The sequence below is a fragment of the Teleopsis dalmanni genome, chromosome 2 (genome assembly GCF_002237135.1).
Source record: "Teleopsis dalmanni isolate 2A chromosome 2, ASM223713v2, whole genome shotgun sequence".
Lineage (NCBI taxonomy): Eukaryota > Metazoa > Arthropoda > Insecta > Diptera > Diopsidae > Teleopsis > Teleopsis dalmanni.
This window is the reverse complement of record NC_051847.1, coordinates 172,105,558-172,123,290: the sequence shown is the minus strand read 5'-3', so window position 1 is coordinate 172,123,290 and position 17,733 is coordinate 172,105,558. Positions and strand designations below refer to the sequence as shown.

General features: G+C 30.2%; 2 protein-coding genes across 3 annotated transcripts in view; one reads left to right on the top strand and one right to left on the bottom strand.

Annotated features, from left to right (window-relative positions):
• Nucleotides 1-155: 155 nt before the first annotated feature.
• LOC119681947 (elongation of very long chain fatty acids protein AAEL008004-like) lies at nt 156-7,295 on the top strand. 2 transcript variants are annotated; one of them, XM_038095260.1, is made up of 5 exons: nt 156-257; nt 2,192-2,297; nt 2,377-2,513; nt 2,583-2,738; nt 6,690-7,295. In XM_038095260.1, the coding sequence occupies exons 1-5, from the start codon at nt 201-203 to the stop codon at nt 7,044-7,046; spliced, it is 813 nt and encodes a 270-aa protein (XP_037951188.1). In that variant the 5' UTR covers nt 156-200; the 3' UTR covers nt 7,047-7,295. The 2 variants fall into 2 exon arrangements, with proteins under 2 accessions (XP_037951188.1, XP_037951189.1); XM_038095261.1 differs by having other exon boundaries at nt 201-257; nt 6,723-7,295.
• An 8,622-nt stretch (nt 7,296-15,917) lies between these two features.
• LOC119676160 overlaps nt 15,918-17,733 on the bottom strand; it is a 2,074-nt gene continuing 258 nt past the window's right edge. The window contains exons 2-4 of the mRNA XM_038087394.1: nt 17,038-17,727; nt 16,747-16,985; nt 15,918-16,687 (exon numbers count right to left, since the gene is read on the bottom strand). Of these exons, the coding sequence (XP_037943322.1) occupies nt 16,250-16,687; nt 16,747-16,985; nt 17,038-17,727 (1,367 nt within the window). The 3' untranslated portion in view covers nt 15,918-16,249. The remainder of the gene's footprint in view (nt 16,688-16,746; nt 16,986-17,037; nt 17,728-17,733) is intronic.

Here is a 17,733-nt window from a genome sequence, read left to right as displayed (position 1 = left end):
CATATAAAGTTTATTTTTAAAAATACATATGAGCACATAATATTATATATCACATAATATTATATATATAATACTTAATAATGGTATTAATATAAAATGTAACAATTTCGTTTATTTCTGCTTTTATAAATTTACTATTTTTTAAAATATTTCCTGTATATTAATATGTAATTTTATATACTTATCGCTGCTGAAAATAGATGGTTCATGCCTGTTGGTGGTACTACTTCTCTAAGTTTACTGAATTCTTGGACACAGTAAGTATGAATTTTAATATAAAATTTAAATAGTTTTTTAAGTAATCAATCTATAAGTCAAAAGTAAAAGTAAAAGTATGAAATAATTTACAAAAAAATAAAATTTTTAAATAGTTTAGTACAATTTTGAATTTGAAACTATAAGCTATATATTTTTATAACATTTTCGCGTAATAAAGGTTAAAATTGTATATTTTCGTTTGACAAGAATTTCTTTTTGAAGCAAATGTCACAGACCCCATAAAGTATATATATTCTTGTTCAGTTTATTTAGCTATATGCGTCTTTTTTTTCAGTTCAATTTATTTCTCAATTTGAGTAATTTGGGAGTAGAACTTGCTCATTTGTCAGATTAACAGAAATCGAAGTACTATATCCTATAACTGCCATTTAAAATGAATGACAACAGATACGATTATTAATAAAAAAATTTTAAATAAATTCATATATATTTAAATTTATAGATATAGCTGCTAAATAAACTTCAGATTCAGACAATTGCTTTTACCAAAAAAAAATTTTTATTTTATGATGTATGTTATGTACCTCAAAGTTGGTACTTAAACATAATTTATACACAGCAACCAGTATCCTAAAAGTCAGCTTGATTAGTATATATTTAAATATAGCTCATAAATTTAGAAGCATGTTTGAAGGTTTCTTCAAGAAACCTTTCATCTTCAAATAATTTTTGTTAAGTAATCTGCAATAAATTTAATATAATAAAAACCTATATCATGTGGAGTTAACGATTATATGCAAATATTTAAAGTTGAACAAAGATATGACCAGATGCGACTTGTTAACTACGTCGACCAAGCGGTAGTTATCATTTCCAACAGGAAAGAGATGCATATAAATGTATATCTGTACATATGTGTGTATACTCGTATATATAAATTATACACGATCTCTATTTTACATATATTATATATCTCTATTTCTGTATCTTATATACCAACGTTTTTCTCAATTTATTCTAATCCACAAATTAACGTTTTTCTTTTGCAAGAGGCTTAAATAAATTATCCATAATTTAATAAAAAATCCATTCTCGACTCAATACAAGCTTTGAGATATCATATGTAGTATTATTTTATACCGAGAAAAAAGAATATATTAACAAAACACTTTTATAAATATCGGCTTACTATTTAGTAATCTAATATTATACCATCTGATAGTTAATACTTTATGAACTCTGTGAAGAAACCTAAACCATGGGTCTTGTATCCTTGTTCAAAAGATTCTGTTTTAGAACTTCATTCTATTCGTTTTCTGATGTTTTGATTATTAATTTCATTCACGTTATTCCGAAATAGAATTGGTTAATATATTATGGAAACGATGAAGAAACCTAATTTAGATATCTTATATATTATATATAGTTTTCAACAAAACAAAAAAGCATTTGCATCTGAAATTCGATAGCTACACCTGTATCTTCAAATCATACTATTAAATGTAAATCTTATTAAGCATCTAATTTATTATATGGAATAAGTTTATGAGTTTGTTAAATTCAGGTTAATATATAAATATTTTCTGCCTTGAACTTGTGTCTAGAAACAAAGAATTTTATTTACATACGTATTTGCATTTGAATAATTTATTGCAAAACATTTTTAAAAGATAGACTTAATAAGCTAAAAGGTGTGCAAATTTTGAGACAATATTAATATAATGTATGCAAAATAAGTCAGAAATTTTTAAACAAGTTCAATAAACTTCAGAGTTTTGTTTTTTAGCATATCTAAATAAATTTTCTAGATTTAACAAAAATCTACATTTACTTCTAAATGTATATATTTGTTACTTTTTAAATACTTTTTGCATGACGATATTTATGGCACCTTATAAGTTAATATGTGTTAAATTATTATATGATTATGATAGGTAAAAATGAATAACTTTATTTTTCTTATTATTTAAAGATTTTCTTTGTTTTGAGAAAAAAGACAAGTCAAGTCACAACGCTTCATGTAATTCATCATGGTTGCATGCCTATGTCGGTATGGTTTGGCGTTAAATTCACACCAGGTAAAATAACACTATTAACAAACACTATAATCCTTAATTGATTACACTATAATAATAATCTTTTAATTAAACGCTTAAGGTGGTCATAGTACATTCTTTGGTCTGCTTAATACATTTGTACACATTGTTATGTACACGTACTATATGTTCTCGGCCATGGGACCACAATATCAGAAATATTTGTGGTGGAAAAAGTATTTGACCACTTTCCAAATGGTAAGTATATAAAATAGATTTTAATTTATATATGCAATAAGAAATATAATTTAAATTTATTTTCCCTAGGTTCAATTTATTTTGATTATGGTACACGCCTTCCAATTGCTTTTTATCGATTGCAATTATCCAAAGGCTTTCGTCTGGTGGATCGGTATGCATGCAGTTATGTTCTTCTTCCTATTTAATGAATTCTATAAGGCAGCTTACAAGGGTCGTCGCACGGTATGTATCACGTAACACGTCATATGTATGCTGTCATCTTATGTTGTTTCTGTTTTTCATTGTTATACTTATCTGTTATTATATAAAATTAATTTTAACAATTTTTTTTAAAGTTATTCGTTATTAAAATAAAAATAATAATAATTAATTGAATTCTAACAAATTAGAGGAGTATATCTCTATGCTTAGTAGATTTTTACAAATTGTATTACAATTGCCATACGACAATTAAAGCCGGAACTTAAAAAATAGCATTTACTTCCATATTTGCTTACTTAAATGGCCACAAGAAGCCGTTACCGCAGAATGTCTTTCAAAGCGCCTCTACTGCATTCGTATCTTTGTAGACTCGTAATCTAACGCGGCTAGTGTTTCCTCAACTTGATCATTCCAAGGAGTAAACCTTTACACTTTCTTCCTCCAACTACCCCTCCGAGCGCCTTTTTCGATGGAGCGTAGGCTTTGTTTATCGAAAGAGAGCTCTACATCCTAATTACCTACTAAGCACCTATTGACAATGGTGATTCTTCGTCTGATTTTTAGGTTGACATCATTGTTGTTTGTTACGGCGTTGTCAAGATAGATGAAATCCGTGTGAGTTTTGAAAGTACAGTCACCAAATACCAGCTCGGCGTCCAAGCGACAAACATTTCTACCAATATCCGACATATACTTAGATTTGCCCTTATTCGCCGCTAAGCCCATTTTCGCATATTCCTTTTCGATAGCAACACAAAGGTAGCTATTTATCATTACAACATTTATTTACTAAATGTTAATTTAATTTTCAGATTTTATCTTATTCTATTGTTTTATCTTATTCTATTATTGTAATTTTTTTAAACTAAATACGGATTTTTAAGATAAGTATTTGTGTGAAAGGTACATTTATAAAAAAAAAGGGTCCATTTAGAAATCAGAACATTTTGTATGTCTGATTTAGTTACTTTAGTAATTAATGTCGAGAGGTTTTTGATTATAAAGGCATAATAATTGCTAATTCATACCTTATAGGATTGTTATCCATACGTCCATTCAGTTCTTACCTATGATTAATATAATTTCTTACGTAAAACCTACTGATGATTGATAAATTAAATATTTGTTTATCAGATTCTAATGAAATTCCCATTTCTATTTTGTATGACTGCAAACTAGAAAATTTCACATGTTTTTTTCACGACCTTACGTGATTCAGTATTCTTAAAATACCTTTTCTAGCAAACTCAACGTAGGTGAAATGTGCTTCATCATATAATGTTCACGTCAATTGAAAACTTGTATTTACTATTGCAATTTAAATGCTTAAAATATTACAAAAAAAAAAAAAATTTTGTTTGCATATTAATAATACCAATAGATTGCAAACAGCCTTCAAAAATGCTTCCAGCCATATTTTAACAACCACAAAACAACAAATTATCGCCAAAGCAAACAAATCGACACATTGCGTCAAGAAATCTTGTAATCTCAATTGAAAACAAAAGATACCAGATACCAAAATCGAAATCAAAAAAAAAAAATAAATTAAAGCTAAAATATTTAAGCCACGAAATTCCCACGTTGTGACAAGAAAAAATAAAACAAAAAGACATCACCAATAAAACAATGGGAACAACGTCAGTCACACTCTTAGTCAGTCACACTCTTTCATTGTTCAACCTTCTGTCACTCGTTGTTCATTTCGTCCCATCCGTCCATGATAATGAAAATAAGTTTATGAAATGAGTTTACCCACCTAACGACAGATAGCCACTAAAAAAAATTCTCAACCAAACCACAACAACAACAATGACAATAATACCATTGTTTATTGCATATTTAATTGCCAAAAAGTTGAGAGCATCTTATGTCATCGATATGAGCCATTTTTTATGCTGACTTGTTGATAAGCCCCACTCTTCAAACATAACAAATAAAGTAAATATATTAATGATTACCTGCCTGTCTGCCTACCGCACTGCTGTGCAACACCCAAAGCTACCAACAACAACACTGCAATAACCCAGAAAGCTCATGTAATTCGTTGGATTATTGCACACTTTTATTTCATTTTATTAAAAAATAATTTTTTTTCTTCTGTGAACCAAATTCATTAACGTGATTTCGCCATAGTCTCCCTGCCCGCGCAACATTCATGCGGTATTAAGGTAACTAGGTGAGTCTTCTCAAGCAATAAATGCTCGTGTGTGTGGTTATGTTCAACTAACATAAACACAGTTTTAACTTACCAATAGTACATTTGTCTGTCTATTCATTTGTTCGCCTGTCTATTAAAGCAGGACCGGCGCATGCGCGCAGCGCTCATTGTGTTAAGCGAGTGCATTAACACAAAAACAAATTAAATAAATAAAAAAATAAAATAGAAAACCAAAAAAAAGGTAATATAAGACAAGTGAAAGTTACTTCATACTTCATCTGTGGCTTTATTGAATATTACATCATTTCACTCGGAAAGCTATCAAATCAAATCTGCGCAGCATACTCTTCAGCAGCTTTCCTCATATCACTCAGTGATGTATACCGTTTTTTTTTATCAAATTAAAATTAATATAAAAAAACTCCACAAAACTTGCGCACACTTCTATTTGAGCACAAAGCGGCCTTTTATTAAGAGAAGCGGCTGCTTATTTAAGAGAAGCACATTTTGAGAGTTTCCAATTTATATTTAACTGTTTTTTTTGTGAAATATTTTTTTGCGAATCATCTTCAACAATTCCTCTAGCTTTTATCAGCGGAAATGACTAAAATATTTCAAATATTTTAGAAGTTAAGTAATTTATTTTTAATTAATTTAATTAAACTAATTAATTCATTAAAAAAAATGTACTACTATATTTCACTATTGCAGAGAAACAATCAAAACTTTAATAACTTTTCCAAAAATGATTTTATTTCAAATAATTTATTTATAATATTTTTAACCTGTCAAAGACCAATATATCTAACAAATGTCATTTTCAACCAGTAGGTATTGAACCTTTCTTTAAGATTGAAACAACAACCTTTCTAGCCGTAACTATTTTATTTAAGCCGCTAAATTTTATAAGCTCTCCATGCAGATGCAGTATCCTCTACGAAACTATTATTGTACTGCAACAAAATTCTTAATAAGCCCCCGCCTAATACCTCCCAGGTAGAATGATACTTTTCTCGTGCAGAAAGATCTGCTTTAACTTAATTGAGATCAGGATATGATCATATGCTAAACAGTTATTCTTCACGCATATATGTATCAATTCTAAATATGTGCTCCAACTACAATTTTACCCCCTACAATGTTACTGATCTGTTTTCCTACGCCAACAATTACACAAAGTAGAAGCTAATCGATCTTTGAACCCTCCCACAGAATTGACTAGGCTTCTCCGCCTTCATTCTGGTTGACTTTAAATTAAATCTCATTCATCCTCTAATCCAATCTCACTTTTAAAAGGTCCACTCCTCTTTGACTCCTCTTTCTTTTCAAGCAGCATATTTTGTCCGATCAACATATTTTGTGATTTACTATAATATCCATATAATATCCAATGTTACCATTTCTTTTATTTTTTTTATTTTATTAACAGCATAATATATTAAAATTTTATTTATAACCAAAAAATATTTAATTAATAATTGTATTTCTTTTTATGTAATAATTATTGCCTGGCTTAATATGCATCAATCAATAAATCAATATGTGCAACGTTGAAACTATTTTTATATAACAAACTATGCATACACAACAACAAATATTGATTATTCAATTATTCAATCAATTCTTCAATTCAATTGAATAATCCACAAATCAATGCTTTCATTACCAATCAAACGCATCCGCATTTTCCTGCTTCACATGTTTTTCCATACGTCACCTTTGTGTTGTTATTATGTCTTGCACCTGTGCTGTGGTGACGATCATCGTTCGTTTTATGCTTTTGTGTGTGTTATTACACGAAAAAATTAAAGGAATACAAGAACTTCTTCATGTTCCTCTTGCAGCGTCGTGAAAAAGGCTGTGATAGCGATAGCAAGCCAATTAAATCGAATGGTTATGGACCCCTGAATGGTATGTGCATGATTATTGATGATCAACAAGCACAGCAAACAAGCACAGCCAATGGTCATGCTAATGGACATGCAAATGGCAAAGTCAATGGCTTAAAGAATGGCTACAAACAGGCAAATGGCAACTCTACCAATATGAATGGTAGCGCATACAAAAATGGCAGCACGGTGGCGAATGGACACAACACAAGCAACGGCAGCTCTAAACTACGCGGCGAATTACCTGCAACACTAACGCAGCGAAAAATACAAAAATAATATTACGCCGCTGCTACAAAAAAATCTAGGAAATAAATTTATATAAAAAATTATGCTATAAATTTTTCTATTATAATTTTATATACAATTCAAAAGAAAAACAAAGTTTTTGTAAAAGTTCAAGCAAGCAGCAATCATTTACAACTCAGTCTGTATATGTTTGCCTAAGGACAGCAATCAGAAAAAATAAAAACAATAAAAAATTTGTATAGTTTTATTATTTAAAAGAACTTTTTTTTTGTTAATATTTCTTTTAACACAATTTATTCTTTATATAAAAAAAATTAAATTATTATTATTGTTTTTAAGCTGTCGCCACACTCTTTTGTATTTTTCTGTTCATCAATGTGTACAAAACTTAAATTTTATATTTAAAAAAATACAAGTAAATATAATTTATTTAAAAAAAAAATTATAAAATTATGAGAAACTTCTAGGTTAAAAAAATATATTTACATATATATGTAATAATTTTAGCAATTGTATAGAAAGAATTATATTTAAGTAAAAGCAATCCTAGTTACAGCCGCAAAGTTAGTCAAAGCTAAATAAATATTTAAATAATTTTACATAAAAAGAAAATTATAAAATGTTTAACTTAAACTCTAAAATAATTAAATTAGTTTTAATTATTACAAAAAAAATATGCATTGAAAACTTGTTATTATATAAGTAAATACACCGATTCACTCATAAAGATCATACAAAATTATATATGTAAAATATAAATACATTGCAAATTTAAATTAAAAGAAAGAAAAAAACATTTTTATTAAAAATATAAAATAAAATCGTAAGCATAATTTGTCTCCAGATTTTGCACGTAAGAATCCGTGTTGTATTATAAAAAATTCATGCATTGAAAATACAAATAAACCAAAAAATATACGCATTCAAAGAACATTTTCAAATACAAAGCAAAGCATTTTTTCATTAATTTATTAAAATTAAATATTGCAACAAATTATTATGAGAACGAATCAATATTAGATACAATTAAATTTAAAAGTAAAAGAACAATCCAAATATAAAATATTCATTATTGTATGTACTTTTAGGTAAAATCGGTATATATAATATAAACTAATTAATACAATTTAACAGTAAAGTAACTACTTTTAGTCATAAGTTCTAGGTATACAAATTTTGTATGCAGAGAAAGCCATTTTGGAACAGTTATCTTATAAATTTTATTATGTTTAAAATGATATACAAAACAAAAAAAAAAACAAAAAATTATAAGGGCGAAAATGTGGAGTGGAATGTTTTTTTTTCAATAAATAACAAAAACGAAATTGTAAATATAATTTTTTTTATTTATTTCTATACGTTACGAAGGTAAGAATTTTAAAAAATGGTAATAATGATAAAAGTTGTTGTTTTATTTAAAAATTGATTTTATTTAAAACGATTAATATTGTTGTTATTGAAAACGATTATTAATGTTTTTATTAAAAACGATTAATATTGTTTTTATTAAAAACGATTAGTTTTGTTTTTATTGAAAACGATTAATATTTTTTTTATAAAAATGATCAATATTATTGTTTAATTTTCTAGTATTAATATTGTTATTTGCATTAAAATGTAGGTCCTTTAAGAAAATGGAAAACAAATGTTTAACTGTTTTTAATCAAGAAAACTTAAATAGAAATAAATGAATTAAAAAATCTTTTATAATTCAAATTAAAGTAGGGACTAGAATTTAAATGAGCCTCGCCTCTTGTGGTCCGGATGCTACTATGACCTAAACATAGCGTAAAATAACGGGCCCCAAAATTGAAGCTGTTGTTATGTAAAGTACTTTTTAAATATTAATTGCCTGGCAACTCTGGCCTGTCATTATTCTATATTCCTTTTGTAATTATTATTCATTTTTAGTATAGTTAATAAAGCGAAGTAAAGAACATGTTAAAAATACATTGGACCGTGTTTCACTTTTGCTAAAAATATATAATAGGTTATGGGCCCAGCACGCTTCCACTGCGAAGTAAAAAGCACGTGCACATAAAAAGTAGATTTAATACGTGTATACAAATGTCGGGAACGGTGATTCGAGTTGAACCGCTTAACGCGGAAAACTACGATACATGGAAATTACAAATGAAAGCTATTCTCATAAAAAACGATTTATGGTCATATGTCGAAGGTACTGCGTCGTGTCCAACGGGCGAAGCGGCTGCAAAATGGATCAGCTTTGATCAGAAAGCGTGTGCTGATATAATGTTATCAGTAAGTGCATCAGAATTAAGATTAATTGCAGAATGCACAAATTCAAACGAAATGTGGATGAAACTACAAGCCACATATTCATCAAAAGGGCCTGCGCGCAAGGCGACGTTGCTGAAAAAGGTTGCACTTTCGCGCATGAAGGAGGGTGAAAAGGTTAGAGAGCACCTCAACGATTTTTTTGAAGCCGTGGTGAAATTAAAGGAAATCGACGTCACCATCGGGGATGAGCTTCTGGCCATACTGCTCCTATATAGCCTACCCGACTCTTTTAATACTTTCAGGTGCGCGTTAGAAACGCGCGACGAGCTGCCAAAGCCAGACATACTTCGAGTGAAAATATTAGAAGAAGCTGAATCGCAAAGGACAAAAGAAGACAGACATAGTGATGAAAACTCTCTATACATAAATCGAAATAAAAGCCGAAACGCAAAACAAAAACAAACGATACAGTGATTCTAAACGAAACAAACAATGTTTTAATTGTGGCAAAATCGGACATTTTGCACGTGAATGTAAAAATAAAGCAAAAGCTGAAAATAACACGCAATTGAAAAATTCGGAAAAATCTGTAAACAATAATTTTAGCTATCATGTTGAAGATGCATTTATTAGCTCAATAAAAGAAAATTATTGGTGCCTAGATAGTGGATGTACTGCCCATTTAAGTGCAAACCGTGAATATTTTACAGACTTTCAAAAATCGAATAAAGTGCTTAACTTAGCAAACGACAACACAACAAATATAAACGGCGTCGGTAAAATGAAAATAACTGTAGACGTATACGGTCGTGATAATAACATTGATCTTAAAGAAGTTCTATATGTCGAGGACTTGCGTACAAGTCTACTTTCTGTATCAAAAATAGTGGACAGCGGATATGAAGTGCATTTTCGCCCTTCAGATGCAATCGTATTGGACAAATATCAGAAGGTTATAACTCGAGCGAAAAGATGTGGAAATCTTTTTATTGTTGAAAATAAAAATCATTTTGCACAAGTTGCTGAAGAAAAATGTGACATTGAAAAGTGGCACCAGAAAATGGGCCACATAAATGAAAACGATCTTAAAAAATTGGCTAGTAATAACCTAGTACACGGATTAAAATTAAATCCTAAACAAAAACTTCCGACTTGCGAAATTTGTATTAGTGAAAAACAAACACAAAAATCATTTCCTAAGAGTAAAGAAACTAGAACAAGTGATTTATTAGAGATCGTGCATAGTGATGTGTGCGGACCAATGAGAACAGCATCAAATTCGGATGCAAAATATTTCGTAACATTTATTGATGACAAATCACGCTATTGTCATGTATATTTTATAAAACAAAAATCCGATGTATTAAATGTATTTAAGCAATACAAAAGAGCAGTAGAAACATTAACGGGTAAACGAATTAAGGCTTTACAATCAGACAATGGTAGAGAATACGTTAATTCTGAATTTAATTTATTCTTGAGGAAATTTGGTATACAAAGACGCTTAACTGCTCCATATACGCCGGAGCAAAATGGTATTGCTGAACGTAAAAACAGAACTCTAGTTGAAATGGCCCGTTGCATGATGAAACAAGCTGAAGTTCCGCCAAATTTTTGGGCAGAGGCCATAAATACAGCGTGCTATATTCGAAATAGGTGTCCTACAAAAGCATTGAACGGTGTAGTACCGCACAAGTTGTGGACTGGTAAAATGCCAACTATTGTACATTTTCAAGTATTTGGCTCTAAAGCATATGTCCTAAAAAAGGATAAGACTAGAGATAAATTCGATTCTAAGTCAGAACCTTACATGTTTGTTGGATATTCAAACGAAGCGAAAGCCTATCGGCTATGGTCACCTACAAAACGAAATATAACAATAAGTCGTGATGTCGTGTTTGTAAACAAAAATATCTATCATAATAAATACGAAAACATTTATATTAACAATGAAAACGACTGCCAAACAAATGATTATATCGATATTGCGTTCGAAAATTCTGAAAATCAGAAACCGTCGGTCAATCCGAAAATTGTAGAAAATACAGATACGCGAGAAGAAAACTCCATTCGTAGAAGAGGTCGTCCGAGACTTATTCGCACAAATTCACGCGGTAGGCCTCGAAAAGAATATTACACGTCAAATCGGAATGGTGAAGAATCATCCAACGAAGACGAAAATACAAGTTCAGTAAGAAAAATTACTGATAAAAACCATTCAGATGGTGAACCTGACAACAACGTTTTTGAAGATTGTGAAATGGCGTTTCTCACTACATATCAAACTCCAGTAACGATTTTGGAGGCACTTGAAAGCGATGAAACAAATTCCTGGTCAAAAGCGCTAGAAGACGAAATGGTGGCACAACTAAAGAATAAAACATGGGAAGTGGTCGAAAGACCGAAATCACGAAAAGTTATTGGGAATAGATTCGTGCTTCGAACTAAAGATGACGGAAAACAGAAAGTACGATTAGTAGCGAAGGGTTTTGCACAACGACCAGGTGAAGACTTTCATGATACGTTTTCTCCAGTCGCTCGTTCAACATCTATAAGACTACTTGCGGCACTGGCAGCAAAAATGGATTTGGAGATCCATCAGATGGATGTCATTACAGCATATCTAAATGGAGAGCTCGAAGAGAGTGTCTTCATGGAAATTCCCGATTATCTTATACCATTCCTGAACAAAGTTGTTTCATCAAAACCAGTGGGAAAAACTTCAACAATATTGTGTGGAAAAGTTAAAGAAACAGCGCAGCATTGGTTAAAGGCGATTAAATCAAGTAAGTCACCTGTATGTTTATTAAAGAAAGCTCTTTATGGACTCCGTCAGTCTGGGCTATCATGGTACATGAAATTGACAAAGAAACTACAGAATATGGGTCTAAGTGCAGTACAACAGGATCCTTGTGTATTCACTAAGCGAGAAGGCAACGACATTGTTTTGATGACAATATATGTAGATGATTTACTAATAGCGTCCAATAATAAGTTTCGTATAAAAGAAATAAAGGCTGCACTTGCGAATGATTTCGAAATGAAGGATTTGGGAATAGTAAGTAATTGTCTTGGCATCGAGTTTCATCAAAATTTAAGCAAGCATCAAGTTTTTCTTTCACAAGAGAAGTATGCAAAAAGCATCATTGAAAAGTTCAATATGAAAGACTGTAAACCAGTGAAGACTCCCATAGAATTGAACATTAAGTTAACGAAACCAACAAAAATTGATGAAGGTGTTATGAAGATGTATCCCTATCAAAGCTTGATAGGAGCATTAATGTACTTAGCTGTCACAACTCGACCTGATATTGCGTTTGCTGTAAACTTTCTTAGCCAGTTCAATTCAAATTATAACGTGGAACATTGGAAAGCAGCAAAACGAATTCTAAGATACCTTAAAGGTACAAGCAACTATGGTCTATTGTATGAGAAAAACAATGAAGAATTGTATGGTCTGGTTGACGCTGATTGGGGCGCTGACTTAAACGATAGACGTTCATATACAGGGTATGCGTTCATTATATCAGGAGCAGCGATATGTTGGGAAGCTCGAAAGCAACGTACAGTAGCGCTTTCAAGCACTGAATCAGAATATATGGCCATATCTGAGGCCACAAAAGAAGCGTTATATCTAAAGGCAATCCTTGATGATGTTGGCATTACAAGTAAGACAATTGAAATCTTTAATGATAATCAAAGCGCTCAAAAATTAACGGAAAGCTTCAGGTATCATCCACGGACAAAGCACATTGATATTCGTTATCACTTTATTCGCAGCAAGGTTAACGACGGCACTGTTAAAATCAAATATATGCCAACAGAAGAAATGCCCGCAGACGTCCTTACCAAAGGACTCACTACAGAAAAGCATGTTAATTGCTTACGGAAATTAGGAATGAAATATTAAAGTCATATTTTATACATAAATAAAAGCACTTTAAGAGGGGGTGTTGTTATGTAAAGTACTTTTTAAATATTAATTGCCTGGCAACTCTGGCCTGTCATTATTCTATATTCCTTTTGTAATTATTATTCATTTTTAGTATAGTTAATAAAGCGAAGTAAAGAACATGTTAAAAATACATCGGACCGTGTTTCACTTTTGCTAAAAATATATAATAGAAGCACATGGGCCAGAAATTGTTTTGAAACACCAGGATTAATGTTTAAATTAACTGCAATATACTGCAATATAATAATAATATTAAAAATATGTCTTTTCTTTTGTAAGCATATCACAAAAGAACAACTGCTTATTTTAAAAATAACATATGAAACAATAACACTGCTGGCTAAACTAATAAGCAGTTCAAATCGCATGGTTGCCAAGACTAAAAATTCATCTATTGTGAAAGATATTCGTATTTCGTGTTGTCATTGTTTGTAACAAAAACGTTAGTTTTTCTATTTATTATTTTACTATTAAAAGGCATGAAAATTCATATTTTATTTACAATCATGTAATAAAAAATATTCTTACTAATAATTACAAAGAATTATTATTCATTTTCGATATTTTAAATTTTATTACATATTTTACATATATAAGCCTAACAAAATTTCCATTTTGTCCAGAGTTGCCATCGCAAGTAATGCTTATATCATTTGTTCTTTTGCGACATGCTTACAAAAGAAAAGGCCTAATGATGAAATTGTTAAATCTAAAAATTTAATTTTAAATTTACGTATGAGGTGTTGTTGAATTTTTAATATTTGGGCCAGGAGTTCTTCACAAATACCAGCATAAAAATAAATTTATTGGGAGAAAATTTTTAAATTCAAAAATGTAGTTTTTAATAATTTTTTAATATTTGGACTAATCATCAGTCGATGTCTTCAGAAGCTATAATGCTCAATAATATCGTAATCTGTATTCAAGCTTGATATACAAATTTCATTGTCAAGCTCAATATAATCGTTAAGAGTAGCATCGGAAGTTATTTTATTTACTTTAAACCACGTTGCCAGCGACTGGCTTTTGAACAAAGAAGCAACATGAGAAAGAAAAAATTAAACACTTGGTTTGGAAAAAGCGACTTCCCTTAACAGCAAAATAGATTCATACTTAAAACAAAAATTCGATTTATAGAATGCACTTTCTCATATTCCTATTGGCACAGAATAAAATTTTAATTCGAGTTATAGAAGTTCGAGTTATGGAAGCAGAATTGTATGTAATTTGCTCTCTTGGTGCACTGTTTTTGGTTCCAGTTATGGAAGTTTGACTGTATATTAAATTTTTAAATGCAATTAGTTTAGACTAGATTAGAATAGATTAGCACTATAGTTTGATTCTTCAGATATTTAAAGTTGTAAATTAATGATAATTAATAACATATCCGAAGTATAGTCACCACATCTAACGCCAATTTTTTATATTGATCATATTTTTATACTGATTATACAAGACCAGATATCTTAAGACACAAATTTAATCTACATATAGCTAAATGCAAAAAGTCTTACAGAATAGATGATTTTACAAAAATCGATCACTAAATCCCAATATTAAGGAAATTGTAAATGTGTAATCGGATTCAATAGTTCAATTATACAGATTAAGAATATGGCAAGCAATAAATGAATGGTTATTATTTAGATCAATCGATATGTAAGACTTTTCCACATTATTGAGGAAGATCTAAGGGTCAATTATCCGGAATACAGGAGTGATTAGGTATGCATGCCTTAGATACATGCAATCGACAACAAATTGCTTTCACATTTTCCAGCACAACATAAGAGCACCGAGAAACCATTCGGTCTACAACAGTAACAATATCAACTATTGAAGTTTATATGAAGAGAATAAAATTATATTTTGTATACTATATATATTTATATTTATGTATACTATTATATATTATATACTTAATAATTGGCTCTATCTCAGTAATGTGATTCATTTATATAGTTGGTTTAAAGTTTGTTCATATATTCGCCATTGTAGAAGAAATCGCCACAGTAGAAGAAATTGCCTGGGAATCTGCTAGTACTTCTCTGCAGCCTAGAACTTGTATATGTGCAATTGAAGCGCTTGCACGCAATGTAAAGTTGTCATTATAGAACAGTTTACCGTGATTGTTGATGAGTCTACTAATTATTCCAGGAATAACAATGTAGACAGCAAATAGACTGTCTATTAATTGCAGCTGAAGCTCTTTCCAAGCTCTTTTTTTATATTTGTAATTTATTATATATATTTATGTTATATTTTATATATATATATATTTATATTATATTTCTTTTTATTTATATATTGCTGCTAACCGAGCATTCATGAAATAACTATTTTATTAATATTTTATGTATCCAATGAGATTTTTGAAAAAAATATAAACTATTTTCTGTCCCACCATTTCTTTTTCTAATTCTCACATATAACGTCCCCTATTAAATAATTTGCCAATTTAGTTTGAAATTAAAATACAGTTCACATATTTAACAAAACGATATTAAATATTTAAGAACATTAAATTTATTTTATACAATTATTAATTTATTAATAATTATTAATTATTCAGTACTATACGAGTAAACTCATAATATTTTAGAAAATCATTAGTTAACATAATTTTCTTCTCACTCTCATTTTATTTTAAATTTTTCTAACAATAAAGATTAAATTAAATCAAAACTGAAAGGATAGCGTTATATTGAACTTGTAAAAAATATTCAAATTAAAATAAAAAACCATAATCACAGCGTCAATGACCGCTAAATTCATTTTTACTTGCATTTCAAAATTTATGCAATCAAAACTAACTACTAAAGAATTAGGAATTATCGATAAAGTTTGACTATTATATTGATCACCATATCGATAGACTTATAATAATAATATATATAGCGCTCAGTACTTGTGCAGTATTATATATATACAATTTATATATAATATACGCACTTTAAATTAAATTCTTAATAGTCTTTTGTGTTAAAATGACTTGAGCTAAGATAACGAGTATAACATATTAAAAGCTTAGTAAAATTTAATTATCGTTGTTTTGTGGCTTCTTTAAATAAAATTCCAACATATTATCAAGATCAGTTATGTAAGATTTGGGTTTCCTTAAATCTGATTCCAGCACACGTAAATTGCATGTGTAATCTTGAATATTCTTTAAATTTGTACTTAATTCATTTGCAATCTTTTTTGCCCGGCAAGCTAAATCGTCTGTAACTTTCTTAGTTTGTTGTACTTTACTAACGGTTTTATATTCGATTAATTCACCGTAATCCAATATATCCCATACGCCAGTTTCCATATTCCATGAAAAAAGTATACGACACTCATATTTATGTCGATGATAAATGCAATCTAATTTTCTAGAGCAATTAAAACAGTTTGTGCTTGAACATGGAAGCTGGTCTGTTGCAGCGAATTGAGCCATTAGCACACAAATAATAGTATGACTTAGTGGACAAACCTAAATTCAAAATAAAAGTTTACATTAGTAATTATAAATGATAGTAAGTGAGTACATACGTTAATTATTTCATAGGCCCAGTCATAAAATACATCGTAGGTCTTTTGATTCTTTTGACAAAGTGTACTAATCACATAATATGAAAATGCTTCCAAGTCAAAGGAGTGTTGAGTAATGACCACACTAGCGCAACAAAGCTGCTGATAAGTGGTTTGAGATATCATCTGCATTTCGGAATAACAGGATCCGTGTACTTCTACTGGCAATGAAGTATGATAACCAGGAGAAATACAATCATCTAAATAGATAGTTTTTAATGATGCAAATATATAAAAAAAGCGGTATTTTACCTTCTTCACTTGTTATAACTGAAGCAGCATCGTCTTCCTCGACATAGCGTCTTTTAAATTTCTTAGTGCAAACTGGCTTTTCTGGCATAGAACTGCCTTGCAAAGGAATTTCCACAACGCGATATTCTTCGCGTCGTGGTGAAAGAAATGGTACGCTACTGTTTGGAGACATAGAGCCGCTCAGATCCATGTAATTGCGTTTCGTCATTGACACTTGCAATGGCGAAAGTGTACCTAATGGTTTGAAACTAAGCATTTGTTGCGTAGCTTGCGAAAGTGAGTGTGGTGGTGGTAAATGGCTGCTTGGTGAGCGCATAATACTACCACTTACCGGAGAACTACATGGAGGTGAACGAAAACCTTGTTGTAAAGATATTGGAGATGCTCTGTGCAAAGGAGGAGGAGTACAACGTCGTGTCTCGAAACTGGATGATGGTCTCGGCGATGATGATGGAGAGGCGCACGGAGAAGTATGAAAATGATAGTTAGTGGGTGAAGGACGGTGATATGAATTGCGACTATTACTGGTGCTTGACAAAGCACCACTTAAAGGTGCACTATAAGATTTACTTGCTGAACGCATTTTAGTAAATGGAATTATGTTTTCGGAATTGTCTTCAGAAAACTCATATTTCTTATCAGCCAAACGTCGTTTACGTAATATAGCAATTTTTTCACAAAACTCATTATCTTCAG